General features: G+C 36.4%; 1 protein-coding gene across 2 annotated transcripts in view; it reads right to left on the bottom strand.

Annotated features, from left to right (window-relative positions):
- The window catches only part of KIF3A (kinesin family member 3A), a 55,577-nt gene that overhangs the window by 21,947 nt on the left and 16,419 nt on the right, over positions 1-17,211 (bottom strand). For both annotated transcript variants that reach the window (XM_058540306.1, XM_058540311.1), the window contains exons 3-7: positions 11,626-11,770; positions 11,393-11,477; positions 5,613-5,718; positions 889-1,028; positions 288-485 (exon numbers count right to left, since the gene is read on the bottom strand). In XM_058540306.1, coding sequence (XP_058396289.1) covers positions 288-485; positions 889-1,028; positions 5,613-5,718; positions 11,393-11,477; positions 11,626-11,770 — 674 coding nt within the window. The remainder of the gene's footprint in view (positions 1-287; positions 486-888; positions 1,029-5,612; positions 5,719-11,392; positions 11,478-11,625; positions 11,771-17,211) is intronic.

Consider the following 17,211-nt stretch of genomic DNA (forward strand, 5'->3'; position numbering starts at 1 on the left):
TTACACTTGACACAGTTAAAATTAATAGCACCATTAAAAATATATCAAAAATAATTTTTGAAGCATATTTCCACTCTGGCCTTCTTGAAAAAGGCAGCATCAACCACATGGGTTTCCAAACAACACTATTATGGGCTAGTACACATTGTGTACTAGAAAAAGAATAACTACAAATCAAAAAAAGCAAAATAATCAATAGCTTTTAAAACGTTATGCCTATCAATTATTGGCATAAACAGGAATCTTAAATTTGCTTGATGATAACTATACTACCAATTAAGTCTTACCATCATGGTTTTTGAATTTCCTCCTAAGGAATCCTGAAGAAGACGAGTCAATTTAGAGTTACGATAAGGCACATGAGTGCTTTTTCCATCAACCAAGGCAGAAATTACGTTACCAAGGGTGGAAAGCGAAAGGTTGATTTTTGTAGCTTCCTTGAGGCGCTGCCCAGTAGCTCCAGTTTTTGCTTGTCTTTCTGAACCCTAGCAACAAACAGAGACACAAATAAAGCCAAAATAAAAAATACAGAGTATTCGTCCCGAAGTTTAAAAAAAGAGTAATATAACAGCAAAAAATCTGATATGATATCTAGAATTCACTTCAAAATAATACAGGAAGGGAAGAAGTGGATAAAGATAGGTATGAAACAGGACTGGCGATGAACTGATAACTGTTCAAGTTAGGTGATGGGTGCATGGGAGATCATTATACTTCTATCTGTTGTTGTATAGGTTTGAAATATTCCATAATAAATAATAAGTTAAACATACACGCTAGTAAACAACTTAAAAATCATACGTAAATCACACTTTTTCACTTGAACTTTTATTATAAAATAAAAAGAAATCACGAGAGTTATTCCTTAAGTAATATCCTATTACTTACAGCAAGATCTACAAGATGGAGCTTTCCCATCCTGACATGCATGTTACCATCAACGCCTTTTTCACTGCATTCTATAGTAATTGTAAAGATGGCATGGGAACGGGAACTATGTTCATTCATATTAGTTGCACCAACAGAACCTTGAATAAAGGAAGGAAATTCTTTAAAAAGTACAATAACGCGAGTGCTCTTCAAAATAATTAAATATCCAGAATGGTTTAAAATATACTTAATTTTATCACAGCCAAAAGCCAGAGAGCATGGCTAAATCATAAAAGCATAGGTGTACTTAGCCATTATTAGAAATTTCTCTGACAATTTATGTTGATAACAAAAGAATTTGTAATGTTTCTTATATTAGAGAGGTAATTTTAGGACAAAGTACTTAATTTCAATCCCAAGTAGTAAAAAAATGAATAATTTACATAAAAAAAACACGTTAAATAATCTGAAAAATTACTGCTGTTTCAGCTGTCTCTAAAATTACATTCTGGGAATCTAAACCACAGAACTACTTGCATATATGCATTAGATGATACAAGGATATTCAATGCAGCATTGTTTGCAACGAGAGATGGGAAACAGCCAATAGTACAGTGGTTAATCAACTATAGAACAGTTGTACTATGAATTACTAAGCAGTCCTTTAAAAAAATAAGGTAGATCTGTATGACATGAAAAGATATCCATAACACATGAACTGAAAAAAAAAAAGAGAGGAATATATAGTATAATCCAATTTCTGTAAAACAAAAGCATCCATTCAAAATATACTAAGTATTTGTGTGTATAAATATTTTACATGAATATTTTATGTAAAATAAGAAAAAAGTCTGTTTTGTTTTTTACAATAGACATGTATTCGCTTTTTTCTTAAATTCCGAGTATTTTAAAAGCATTCTTAATTTTATCCACTGCCAAAATTGTCTTCCTACTATATATTCATATAAATATATATTCATGCAGAACTTCTCCGTGCAAGCTTTGATTTTAGTATTTACACATTAAAAGGGTATTCTTTATTAGCATATGGCTATATTAGAAGTCATATAACTAGAATGCAAATTGCACTATAAAGAAAAGTAAAGCCCAAGGAAAGAAGGTAAATGACAGTGTAAGAAAATGCAAGGATTTGTGACTCTATATTTTTCTATTTTCTTTTAAATCAAATTATGAATTTATGAATTTTTCCCAAAAATATAAAAAAATATTAAATCTGACACCACTTCAAATCATCTGATCAGTAGTGACACACATATATGTTTCCAGAGTATTAGGTCTTATTTTACTTTGTTTTTTTCTTAACTTAATGTTAGCTCCTACATATATTTCCATGCAAAAACAACTTGAAAATTTTACTGCAATTGCTTTTGCTATTCCCTTACTGAGAGATATTTGGGATTGTTTCTCATTTTAGGTCCTCAGAAGGAACACTAATATGACCATTTTTGAGCAGATACCTTTCTTTCTCTTTAGGATTATTTCCATAGGACATATTTTCCAAACTGGAATTACCAGATCAAAGCGTAGGCATAGTTCTATAGCTATGTGATTATTAAATCACACTGTAGCAGTATTTTTCAATTTGGAGTGGGAGAGAACACGTAATTTGAAAAAATCATATTAAATATTTTAATATCTATTGTTTTTGCAATATAGGTAAAGCATGTTATTTATGATTGTGATTTCTGGTTATGAAAACAAAGCAATGCAACAGATATGCTGTTAAAAGTGACCTACATTGAACTTTACAATCTCTAGGAGAGAACAGTCTATAGTCATCAAGTAGACTCAATGCTCTAACCTACTGACACATCACATAATAGAAATAAAACAAAAAACACTTCCATACCTTTAATTTTTGTCAAAATATTTTGGAATAAGAAAAAAATTAAATTTTTATGTTTTCAAGAGGGTATAGAAAAATTTATCCTACAAGCATGATTGCATGTGTATAAACTCATGTATATACAATATTTATTGAGTATTGCTCATAATAGTAAGACTGAAAACAACTCAGAAGTCCATCAATAAAAGATTGGGTAAATAAATTATGTAGATCGAGCCAATGAAATACTATACAGTTATTTAAAAATGCCTATATACGTACGAGTACATGTTAATGTGAAATGATCTCCAAGACAATATTGTTAACATGAATAAAGTACGTATACTACCATCTGACTCATAAAGAAAGAGCACAAGCACTCTCTTTAAAAACACACACGGTTGGGCACACACAGACTGTAATCAGGAAGGGCACATGAGAAACTAATGGAAGGGGCCAGCCTTGTGGCTTAGCGGTTAAGTACCCGCGCTCCGCTGCTGGTGGCCCGGGTTCGGATTCTGGGTGTGCACCGACACACCGATTCTCTCGCCATGCTGAGGCCGAGTCCCACATACAGCAACTCGAAGGATGGGCAGCTATGACATACAACTATCTACTGGGGCTCTGAGGGGGAAAAATATATATATATACAACCTTGAAAAAAAAAAAAATTGTAAAAACAAAAAGAAACTAATGGAGGATGCCACCAGGGATGGGAACTAGGTGACTGAGACACAAGAGTAGGAGGGAGACTTGTTTTTCAATGTATACTTTCATGCCTTTTGAATTTTATACCATGTTTGGATTATCTATTCAAAAGATAATTTTTTAAAGAAAAGGATTACGGTTGAAAGGCTGAAAAACACTGCTCTGCAGAAATATTAACCAACTTACAATGATAACCACAATGTAAATTTATCTGACTAGCTTAAATTTACATTTAGTTACTAGGCAGGCTGTGTATCTGTTCATGAGATGACTGACTTATTTTCTTAAATGTAAAATTAGCTATTTCTATATTATACCCACGTGTAAAAATGGGTACTAATTTTATATTTCTATCAATTTTTCATCTATTTAGAATAGGAGCTTTTATGGCCACACTTTCCCCTCTGCTATTTTCCTCTTGATAGTTATTTTACTATACTTCAATAAAATAAAGTTTGTATTTTTATGTTGGAACTTCTCTACTTGGATATTTGTACTAAATGTTTAATTCCTGGACTCAACCTATTTATTAATTAAGAGTATTTTCCTCTCTGCTATCTTAGGTCTCCAAATCCCTTTATCTTCATTTCATTTCTCTCATTAGAATTTTTTAGTTTTCCTTGAGTTAATCTCATACCAAGTTAAATTAATTTTCAGGGAGCTAATGGGAGATTTTGGTCACTACTGTGAATGGAATCTTATGCTAAACTTTTTTTAAATTAAATAAGCAATACATGAACATATTCTTGGCATAAAAATTTTAAAAATACAGACATACAAAAAACAAAGTGAAAGCTCCCTACATCACTTTTCCCCAATCTTATTTCCCCTTCCCTAAAGTAATCACTACTAAATGTCCTTTCAACTTGTATTTCACATACACACATGTGGACACATACACAATGCCCAAATATATAGTTTAACAATTTGGCTTTTTTACACACATATAAATCGGATGATGCAGTATATACTGTTCTGTAATTTGCTTTCTTTTCACTTAACAAATCTTGAAAATCTTTCAAGTCTCCACACATAGATTTAATTCACTGGTTTTTTTTACAGCTTCATTATAGTCCATAGTATTTTTGTACTATAATTTATCTAAACAATGTTTTATTGATAGTTATTTAGACTGTGTCAAACTTTTTGCTATTTCAAATAATGTTGCAATAAGGCATTTTTTTTGTTTACATCTAAAAATATTTTTCTAGACTATATATCTAGAATTAGAAACACTGGGTCAAAAGAAATGCACTTTTAAAATTTCAACAGAAACAGCTACAGTGCCCTTCAGAAAGGCTGTACCACTTTACATTCCCACCACCAGTGCCCACTTCTTCAAAGCCTCCCCAACATGCACATCCTTTCATCCAAACCAACAGGTAAAATATCTCTCACGACTGCTCGACTATGCATTTTCCTACTACTTGCAAAGTTGAACATCTTTTCATACGCTTAATGCTGTGTATAGTTCTTCTGTGAATAACATTTATACATACCTTTTGCTCATTTTCCTGTTAAAATATGATCTTTTTCTTTTTACTACTTGGTTTATAAGAATGCAATTGATTTTTTAAAATTTTTGTTTAATTTCCTTGAGTTTGCTAGATTTAGTCTAGTCATAAAAACTTTTTAAAAAAATGTTTACTTCCTATGTTCCTATGTTTTATCTCTAATTTCTAATTGCTGTTAGCAGCAGGCCTGGGGCACCTGTGTATTTAAATATTGTTAAAGCTTTTTATTCTTATTTATTGATTTATTTTTTTGGTGAGGAAGATTAGCCCTGAGCTAACATCTATTGCCAATCCTCCTCTTTTTGCTGAGGAAGATTGGCCCTGGGCTAACATCCATGCCCATCTTCCTCTACTTTATATATGGGATGCCTGCTACATCATGGCTTGATAAGCAGTGCGTAGGTCCACACCCAGGATCCAAACCTGCAAACCCCAGGCTGCTGAAGCAGAGCGTGCAAACTTAATCACTACACCACCCAGCAGGCCCTGAAGCTTTTCAGTCTTTAGACAAAACTTGAAATAATTACTAAAAAGAATGACATTACAGGGCCGTCCCCGTGGCTTAGCGGTTAAGTGCACACGCTAAAAATTCAGTCTCTACAGGGCAAAGTGTCATACCAGTTTTGCTTCTAAACCAGTCTATTCAACACGTCACAATTATGCACGACACTTACGGTTTTTGTGGCCCAGTGTCATAATTCTATCCATATCATCAGCATTATTTACCACGTAAGCGGACAAATCTTTGATATAAACTCCCACATCAGGCCTTTCTTTAACCTGAAAAAAAAAAAAAGATCGTAAGACTTTACACATATATCCATAATTCTTCCAGTTATTTATTGAACATCTACTATGTGCTGGACACTCTGCTCGATAGTGAGCATACAGTAATGCACAAGGTAGACACAGTCTCTATACTTGTGGAGGTGACAATCTACAGGGAGAACATGCGAACGAATAATTACACAAAAAAATTATTTTATTTCAATTGTGATAATGCCATGAAGAAAAAAAAATACAGGACAGAATGAAAATACAATACAGAGAGACTTAAGTTAGTCAAGCAGGGACAGGATACATTTCCCCAAGATGATGTTTAAGCTAAGATTTGAAGAAATAAGAGGTAGCCAATCTGGGTTGAAGTAGAAGGAAAAGAGTATGTGCAAAGATCCTGAAATGGGAAAAAACTAGGCACTTAGACAAAATAAAAAGGAAACAAAAAAAGCCAGAGTGGCTGGGAAGAATAGGAAGCAGGGGGGAAATAGGCGGGATATCTGGCTATAGAGGTAGAAAGAGATAAGAGTAAGCATAGTTAATGGGTCTTTATCTTAACAGCAATTTGAAGCCCCTGGAGGATTTCAAATAGTTGAATGAAATAATGAGATCTATGGCATCCATGTAAAAATATTACCTTTCTGTGAGTAATCTCATGAGAACTTTTACGAAATCTGAAAGATGTATTTAGGATAGATTTACCTAAAATACAGATAGTGTTAGAAATACAAAATTCACTTTGGTAGGCCCTAGAAGTCATCTCCACAAGTCAACAGAATAAAGTGAAACTGAGGCAGAGGCCTGTGGCTGCCAGTGGGGAGAGCCATTCAACGAGTAGTAAGATCTAGCCAAAGACGACAAACAAAAGTTTAAAAAACAATCCCAGACACCAAAGTCACAAGGGCAGACACTCCAAATTCCAGGTGTTGATTTTAGATCTAGTTGGGAGGTTTTGAGGTTTTTGTTCTCTTTTATAACAATTTATAAGATATATTTATACATTAGGAAAAATTACCCTTTTTCTGTCATGAGATATAAATTAAGCCCTAATTTTATTAGTAGTAAATGAGTGTGTTGGTCTCTATAAACCAGTGGGTTCCATACTGTGCTCTGAGAAGCCCTAGAGGTGTCCATGGTGGCACTGAGGGGGCCACTGTGGGAGTCTGGGGGTCTTTAGGCCCAGACAAGTTCTAAAGAGAGCTTCACTTCCATGTATTTTACACACGGTGCTTCCACATCAGGTTTAGTTTGATCAAAGTGTTTAAATGCTTTAAACCTTTTAGCAGGTTTGAAAATTACTGGTCTACATCAACACTTTTCAGAAAATCTATGGTAAAGAACAATGTATATATTTCTAATCTGGGACACTGACATTTCTGAAAAATACAAAAATCATGCACTTGAATGCCATGGTGATGTCAAACTGCTATAAAAGTTTTGAAGCATTTCCTCTCACTTTCTGTGCTCATCTCACTGCAGACTGGAAACATTCTTCAAACTGGCATCTGTCTGCAAAGTCTAAGGTTGTTTCCAATCACAACATAATATTTACTTCAAAATTCAATTAGTAAGTGTAGATAAACTGATATGAAAGATGAAGGAATCGAATATGATTCCAAATTTATGAAAGTTTAAAAAATTGGGTGGTAATGCTATCAAAGAATTTTTATCATAAAAACATAGAAATTTAATTTCTATAACAAATACAGTTTATAAGACTAAAACAATGGATCTCAATGGGAGCAGTTACTCCCCTGCCCAGAATGTTTTAGAAATTTGTAGGGGAGTTTCTGGTTCACTTGAGGACACTGTTAGTATTCACAGGGAGGGGCCAAGGATACTAAACATCCTGAAACCGGCGGGATGCTCTCAACCAATGAAGAATTGTCCTACTCAATTTTGAATGTCCTACCAGATATTCACATGGGTGAAAAAACTACAATTACCTGAGTCTAGACTCTAATTCTATTTTACATATGCAAACAAAGTGCCTTTCCATGGCAATAATAATAATATAGGAATGCAGGAAAACTGAGGAAAGAACTATTTTATTTTGCTCAGAACTCTACCAAGAGCTAGTCGCTATTTTAAAAGACCATGTCATTGACAACAACACCGATCAAGGTGTTTAGATCACCAATACAACATACCTGTAACAGTCTGCATTTGTAGCTGTTGCAGTGATGATGATTACATACGCCTCTGACTACTTCATTATGTCATCAAGTTATGGTCACATCTAAGCATTTATATATTGAAATACTAGCATTTTATTTTTAAGTACTTTTAATCCCCTTTATATTACAATTGGGCAGTATACTGATATTTTAAAAATTATACGTACAGATAGATTTTATCACCTATGAATTTTATTTCAGGATAGTCAAAGAGACATTACAAAATGTATGTCATAAAAAAGGGGCATTAGGTCTAATATGGTTGAGAACCATTGACAAGGCTGTTTCTAAGAATAAACCTGATCGTTAATTACTGGTACAAAAATGGAAATGCTCTTTCCAAATGATTTTCATTCTAACAATTTGTGCAATAAAACGATCAACTTTCAAAAGGTAAAAGCATATAATTAACAAAGTATCCATCAAAACTACAGATGACAACTAGCCAAAAAGAAACATCTCTACATTCACTATGCACACATTATCACTATAGAATAAGCCTCCATTAAGGTCCAACAAACACAAATAATGCCTAAGCCTGAATATATTGCTTCAAAAGCTCAGTTTATATAGCAAACTTACAAAAGAAAAGGCTAACATTGATTGAATACTTTATTATGTGTAAGCACTGACTTACACACTTTGTATTAATTTGTTAATGCTGGCAATAATCCTATGAAGTAGATAACTACTATTATTTCCATTTTCATGGCTCACAGAGATTAAGTAACTTGCTCAAGAGATCAGAGGCAGAATTCAAGCTAAGATGGTAGGACCTCAGAAAGACACCCTCTTAGTCCTAGATGACAGCACCATTTACCTGCCACGTGACCTTGAGCAAGTCAGGAAATTCCTCTAGGTTTCAGCTTTCACATCAACAAAATTGAACTGCTGGGAAGATTAAATGAAATAAAGTATGTACTACTACCACAAGAACTATTACAACTCAAGAACAAAAAGATAACCCAATTAAAAATGGGCAAAGGATCTGAACAGATATTTCTCCAAAGAAGATACACAAACGGCCAATGAGCATAGGAAAAGATGCTCAACATCATCAGCCATCAGGGAAACGGAAATCAAGCACACAATGAGATATCACTTTACACCCACTAAAATGGCTAAAATAAAAGACAACAACAAGTGTTGGCAAGGATGTGGAGAAATTGGAAACCTCACACATTGCTGATGGGAATGTAAAATGGTACATCCACTATGGAAAACAGTCTGGCAGTTCCTCAAATGGTTAAAAATAGAGTTACCACATGATTCAGCAATTGCACTGATAGATATATAATCAAAAAAATTGAAAGCATATTTTCACACAAAAACTTGTACAAGAATGTTCATAACAGCATTATTCATAATAGACAAAAACTAGAAACCACCCAAATGTTCAACGAAAAAGTAATCAGTAAAATGTGGTATACCCATACAATGGATTATCATTCAGCAACAAAAGAAACGAAGTACTGATACATGCTACAACATGGCTGAACCATGAAAAATTACGCTAAGTGAAAGAAGCTAGTCACAAAGGACCATATATTGTATTATTCCTTTATATGATATATCCAAAAAGGGCAAATCTATAGAGACAGAAAGTAGATTAGTGGTTGCCTAGGACTGGGGAGAATTGGGGGGGCAGGGGGTTGGGGGTGACAGCTAAGGGTATGGGGTTTCTTTTTGGGGTAATGAAAATGTTTTAAAATTGATTCTGGTGATAGATGCACAACTCTATGAATATATCAAAAGCCATAAACTGTACACTTTGAATGGGTAAATTATATGCTATGTGAATTATATCTCAATAAGGCTGTCAAAAAAAAAAAAGAGTACTGATTCATGTATGAATCAGTAGTTCATACATGTACTACAACATGTATGAACCTTGAAAACATTATACTATGTGAAAGAAGCCAGACACAAAAGACCATATATATGATTCCATTTACATGAAATGTCCAGAATAGGCAAATCCAGAGAGACAGAAAGTAAATTACTGGTTGCCAGGAGGTGAGGAGAAAGGGGAATGGGGAATGACTCCTAAGGGCATGGGATTTCTTTTTGGGGTGATGAAAATGTTCTAGAATTAGACAGTAGTAATGGCTGCAGAGCTTTGTGAATATACTAAGAACCCTAAATTGTACACTTTAAAAGTGTGAATATTATCCTATGTGAATTATATCTCAATTTAATAAAATAATGAATGTGAATCAGCTACACGTGTCAGTCAACAGCATAACGTACCAAATAACCACTTTTGTGGTTATCTGATATTTATCCACATACTCTCACAGTTCCCTTTTCTAAGATGCACGATGAAAGTCTTTGATGTCGATCTATTACCCAAAAGTATACAAACTAGAATTTCTCAACCAGGAAGTTTGGTTTTTCCTTCAGGTAAAAGAAAGATTAAAAACACGAGCATTTGTGACTGCATTCATTATTAGTCTTAATAGCTATATTTCTGACACTTTAAAAATTTCTGACTTAAAATAAATTCTGGAGTACTCTTGGGCATTCATACCAGGGAATGAAAACTCACATTCACATAAAAATCTGTGCGTGAAAGTTCATAATTGCTGTATTCATAATAGGCAAAAATTGTGAACAGCCTCGATGTCCTTCAACAGGGGAATGGTTAAACAAACTATTGTACATGTATATACCATGGAATACTACTCAGCAATAAAATGGAATGAACTATCAATACATACAACGACTTAGATAAATCTCCAGGGACTTACGCCAAGTGAAAAAAGCCAATCTCCAAAAGTTACATATTGTATGGGGAGTATATTTATATAACATTTTTGAAATGACAAAACTTTAGAATTAGAAAGCAGATTAGGGTTTGTCAGGGGTTAGGGATGGGGACAGAGGGGAGTGGTCAGGAGAGAGGTAGATGTGGTATCTTTGTGAGGGAACTGTTTAGTACCTTGTGGTTGGTAGTGGATATACCAACCTACATATGTTATAAAATAGTATAGAACACAAAGGAGTATGAGAAAAACTGGGGGCATTTGAATAATATCTTTGGATTGTATCAATGTCAATATGCTGGTTGTGATACTGTACAATAGCTTTGTAAAATGTTACCACTGGGGAAAACTGTGTAACGGGTAATCTCTCCATTATTTCTTACAACTGCGTGTGAATCTACACTTAACTCAATAAAAACTTTAATTAAAAAAAAAGTGCTGTTCAATGTATACATTATGCTAATTTTAGAGTAAAAATAAATTATATTTGCTTGTATTTACATAAAGGAACACTGAAAGTGGTTACCTTAAGGTAGGGAGAAATGGGACAGATAGAGTAGAAACAAGACTTTTCAATGCATAAATTTTTACAACATTTTTATGTTTGAACTATGTGATCATATTACATACTCAAAAAATAAGTAAAATATTAAAAGTACCTTTTGTACAAAAAGAACCTTAATTTAGTAAAAATTCTATTGTTTTGGAAAGTACTCCAATTTCAATTATCCTTACCTCTAACCTCTGTGTCTGATCCTTGCCCAAAAGGTCACGAACTTCTTCATTATATATTTCCAAATAAGACACTCGAACCAAAAATCTATGAATAAAATATCATTTTTAAAAACATAAAAAACAGTGAAATATTTATAAGAACAGTTTTAAAATGTGTTTATAAAATTTGTACCTCTATGCCTTTCTTATGTTTGTACTTCTCAATATTAGAATATAAAAGCATTTTCTTTTACCTTGTATCACCCTCTGCTTTTGCAATATGACCAAATATGTGAGCAAATGAATTTGGAATGATTCCTCTAAGTTCAGGAACAGCTCGAACGCCTTCCATGGTAAAAGTTTTGCCTGTTCCAGTTTGTCCATATGCAAAAATAGTTCCTGAAAATGACGAAGAGAATCACTTTTTATAGTCTAATGCTATGGAACAACAGCTCTTAAAATTAATTCCTTTCACACTGTGATGTAATTTCTTCCCTAGATTTAAATTTTATTCTAATACAAATTTCACTTTTATCATCCACAATTACAATATGTACTCTGTGCCACATGAGCAAAGCACTGTTAAAGCATTAGTCAACTTTTAACAAAAAGTACCCCAAAACCTAAATGCAAAATCTTACATTACAGCTAATTATAAGAAATTTCTTGTAACGTGTATATTAATTAACGTGGACGTTAAATTGGCGAAGGTAGTATAATTACAGCAAAAGAATACAGGTTCCCGAGTGGAAAGACCTCAGAGTGAGTCCACATATCTGCCACTTTTCGGGCCCTTGACCTTAGACAAGCACCTACCCAGAAACTGTCTCCTCAATGGTAAAACAGAGAGAAGAATACCTACCCTACATTGATAGTAAGAACCAAATGAAACAATTTACTTCAAGCAACCAACACAAGGTCTGGTATATATAGTACATGTAAGTGGTAGTTTTTTTTCTTCTTAATCTTAAATTCGTTATTTAAAGAAAAAAATTTTTTAAGTGACAGCTGTAAGGAATAAGAGGAGTTAACAAAAAAGGTGACAATACAATTATTACAGGTAATTACAGATACAATTTAAACTTCCTAAATACCTAAAATCATTCATTCAACAAATATTTACCACACACCTGAGCCTGGCATTGTGCTAGGCAGGACACAGTGACAAAAAACACAAACACGATCCTTAATCTTATGATGTGTGTAATCTTGGGGAGGAGATATTGGTTGAATAATTATAAGCAGGATGAGCAGTGGGAATGAGAAACACAGAGTTCTAGATGGGAGCAAGGGAAATAATGTAGGCAGAACTGATGCAGGAGGAAAGGGGAGAGGGGCAGGGAAGGCTTTCCAGAAGAGGTAAAGTTTAAGATACAATCTGAAATATGAGTAATAATTAGATAGGAACAGAGTGAGTAGCAAGAGATGAGAAAGAGAATGGACATTTTGAGGAAATAAAATGAGACCAGAATGGAAGAAACAGAGATGGAAAATGAAGGTGGATGCAGACAGAGCTACAGAAATTGGCAGAGGCCTAATCACATAGGGCCATAAGGCCATGATAAGGCTTTTAGAGCTTATCCTAAAAGCTAAATGAAGCCATAGAATGATTTTTCAATCAGAGGAGTGAAATCATGTTCACTATGGCTATACTGTGTACAAAGAATTGGAAGAAAGCAAGGGGAGATGTGAAGAAACCAGTTAGAGGGCTGGAGTGGTTAGCCAGGTGACAGATGGTGTTGACAACAGAAGGGAATAAGAAAGGTGGAAGGATTTCAGAGATATTTAGCAGTTAGAATCAACAGGACTTGGGAAATAGCTAGCTGTAAGGGGATCAGGGAAAAGAATCGAGGATGATCTTTAAATTTCTGTCTTGAACAAGGGGATGTATGGTTATGCCATGTATTGAGACGGTGAACACCACTAGAACAAATAATGGTTTAAAGGGAAGATCTTGAATTCAGTTTGGAGCATACGGAGCTTTAAGTGCCTATGATACACCTAAATGGATGTGTCAAGCAGGCAGGGGGATGGATGAGATTCATTTGCCAACTAAAGCCACAGGAGTAGATGAGATTTCCTCAGGAGACAGTGTAGAATGAGAAGATAGCCTAGGAAGTGACAGCATGAGTGAAAAAGGCTTCTCAACTACTACCACTCTGTTCCATTAACCTCAAATGTCATCATCATTTTCAAACTTCTGTGAAAATAAATTAATCATAACAGAAGCCATTTTTTACACATGGGAATAAAAAAGTCTTAATTCTTCTAACTTACTAAACATTTCACAAAATCTGCCATTAAGAATATAATATTGGTCAGAAACATTCAGTCACGGCGGAGTGAGCTTCCCCCATTGAACTCTCCCCCTCTAAGACACAACAAAAAGGACATTCATATTCCAACAGAAGCTATTCACACAACACAGGGGATGTCTGAGGCACCCAGGCAGCCGTATACCCGAGGACAGAAGTGCTGGAATCCCCAGAGAAAGTGGAAAGAGGTAAGAGGAGCTCCTTTCATTCCCCAAGGACTGCGACCCAGAGACTGAGACTGTGCAGCTCTCAGAGGAGGGGGAGGGGCGGTGGGGCAGCTGGCCACATGAAAACTGGCGCTCTCCAAGACCCCTCACAGCCTGAGGGGATCCCCCTATGGAGGAAATGGAACTGTTATGAGGGTAGTAACAACAAGCTAGCCCCTCAGCAGAGAGCGACAGTGAGGCAAGAAACCTCTGAGGCAAGAAACCTCCGAGGTCGCGGAGGCAAAAGTAAGCGCCCCTCCCCCACCTGGCCTGCCCGACTGGCACTTCAGCTCAGCCCTGTCCCCAGAGGCAGCAGCCCCCAGGCCCCACCAGCAGGGGCAGCGTGACCACCCCACCTCCATAGGCAGCGGCCTCCAGGTGCCCATGCCCCCGCACCACAGGCAGCAGCAGCTCAGGCCCCACCACGCCACAGCCCCAGCTGCTCTGGCTGGACCAAGCCACGGCCCCAGCTTCCCCGGCTTCCCCACACCAGGGCCCCAGCTCCTTTGGCTGGACCATGCCCCGCCCCCAGCTCCTTCAGCTTGGCCGCCCCCCAGACCCCTGGCTCCAGTAGCTTCAGCCTGGCCTGTGCTCAGGCTCCAGCCGACTTGGCGCCAGCAACTTCGGCCCAGCGCACTCCAGTTCCAGCTTCTTTGGCCCAGCGCACTCCAGTTCCAGCTTCTTTGGCCCAGCTGCACTCCAGCTCCTCCTCCTTCGGCTCACTGCGCTCTGGTTCCAGCTTCTTTGGCCCAGCACACTCCAGTTCCAGCTTCTTTGGCCCAGAAGCACTCCAGCTCTTTCTTCTTCAGCCCAGCGCACTCCAGTTCCAGTTTCTTTGGCCCAGCCGTGCTCCAGCCCCTGCTTCTTTGGCCCAGTGGCACTTCAACTGCAGCTGCTTCAACCCACCAGCACCCGAGCCCCAGCTGCTTCGGCCTAGCTGCGCTCCAGTCTCAGCTGTTCCCAACTCCAGCTCTAGCAGTTCCCACGCTTCTCCCCCAGCAGCCTCCACTCAGCCATGCCTCAAATCAGCCAGGGGCTGACGAGAGTGCCCGCAGATTGAGGCAGGCCAGAATACACAGCCCTTGATCCCCATCCAGTGGCAGCAAGAGGAAACTGTGACCATATATTTTCACTATGAGGAAAAGTAAGCCAACACCAATAGGCACCATGCAAAAATATATTAAATATCTAGACCAAAAGGAAAATGAGAAGCACCCAGAAGTCAACCCAGAAAGTACAGAAATGTATAACCTTAACGACAGAGAATTAAAAACAGCCATCATAAAAAAGCTTAATGAAATACAAGAAAACACAGACAGACAATTCAATGAAATCAGGAGCTTCTTCACAAAAGAGATTGAAACTGTAAAAAAAAAAAAAAAAACCAATCAGAAATCTTAGAGATGAAAAACAATAGAGGAAATAAAGACAAATCTGGAAGCCTTAAGCATCAGAGCTGACAATATGGAGGAAAGACTTAGCAGAACTGAGGACAGCAATGCAGAAATGCTCCAGATGGAGGAGGAAAGAGAACTAAGACTAAAAAGAAATGAAGAAACTCTCCGAGAAATATCCAACTCAATTCAGAAACCCAACATAAGGATTATAGGTATTCTAGAGGGAGAAGAGAGGGAAAAAGGAGCAGAGAACTTGTTCAAAGAAATAATATCTGAGAAATTCGCAAACCTGGGGAAGGAGCTGGAAATACCAGTGAATGAAATCAATAGATCTCCTAAATACATCAACAAGAAAAGACTCTCTCCAAGGCATATAGTAGTAAAGCTGGCAAAAGTCAAGGACAAAGAAAAAATATTAAGGGCAGCTAGACAAAAAAAAATAACATACAAAGGATTTCCTGTCAGGCTCTCAGCCGATTTCTCGACAGAAACTTTACAGGCTAGGAGAGAGTGGAACGATATATTCAAAATTCTGAAAGACAAAAACTTTCAGCCAAGAATACTCTATCCAGCAAAAATATCCTTCAGATATGATGGAGAAATAATAACTATCCCAGATAAACAAAAGCTAAGGGAGTTCATTGCCACAAGACTCCCACTACAAGAAGTGTTCAAGAAGGCCCTCATCCCTGAGGAAAAAAAGAGAAAGGGGATTCAAAGTTTTGAACAAGGAGGAAAAGAGGTCGACAAAACCAGAAAAACTGCAGTCCTCTACCATAATAGACTAGCAAACACTTAAATATAAAACCAAAGATAAAGGGAAAGTAAGCACCAAGCATAAATATAACCTCATCATGTTAAACATGAACTCACAACACAAGAAGGAATAAGATGTGACAACAATAACTCAAGAGGGGAAGAGGAAAGGGATTGAATCGGCTTAGTCTAAGGGAATAAGATGCCATCAAAAAATGGACTATCACATCCACGAGATTTTTTATACAAACCTCATGGTAACCACTAACCAAAGAATCAGAACAGAATCACACATGATAAAGAAAGAGAAAACTAATAGAACCCCCATATAGAACTACCAAACTAAATTGGTATTCCAAAACACATGGGACAAGAAACAAAAGAAATGCAAAAGAACAGGAAAAAGAGCGATAAAATAACAACAACAAGCCCCCATATATCAATAATTACCCTAAATGTAAATGGACTGAACACTCCAATCAAAAGATACAGAGTGGTGGGATGGAATAAAAAACAAGACCCAACAATATGCTGCCTCCAGGAAACACATCTCAGCTCTAAAGACAAACACAGGCTCAGAGTGAAAGGATGGAAGACAATACTCCAAGCTAATGGCAAACAAAAGAAAGCACGTGTTGCCATACTTAGACAAAGTTGACTTCAAGATAAAACAGGTAATGAGAGACAAAGAGGGGCAATATACAATGATAAAAGGGACACTCCACCAACAAGACCCAGCACTTTTAAATATATATGCACCCAATACAGGAGCACCAAGGTACATAAAGCAACTACTAACAAACCTAAAAGGAGATATTAACAACTACACAATAATAGTAGGGGATCTTAACACCCCACTCTCATCAATGGACAGATCATCCAGACAGAAAATAAATAAGGAAATAACGGACCTAAATGAAAAACTAGATGAGATGGACTTAATAGACGTATGCAGAGCACTCCATCCAAACACAGCAGATTACACATTCTTCTCAAGCACGCACGGAACATTCTCAAGAATAGACCGTATCTTGGGAAACAAAGCATGCTTATATAAATTTAAGAAGATTGAAATGATAACAAGCATCTTTTCAGACCATAATGCCATAAAGTTAGAAATCAACTGCAAGGAAAAAACCGGGAAAGTGACAAAGCTGTGGAGACTC

This window comes from Diceros bicornis, chromosome 1, assembly GCF_020826845.1.
Source record: "Diceros bicornis minor isolate mBicDic1 chromosome 1, mDicBic1.mat.cur, whole genome shotgun sequence".
NCBI lineage: Eukaryota > Metazoa > Chordata > Mammalia > Perissodactyla > Rhinocerotidae > Diceros > Diceros bicornis.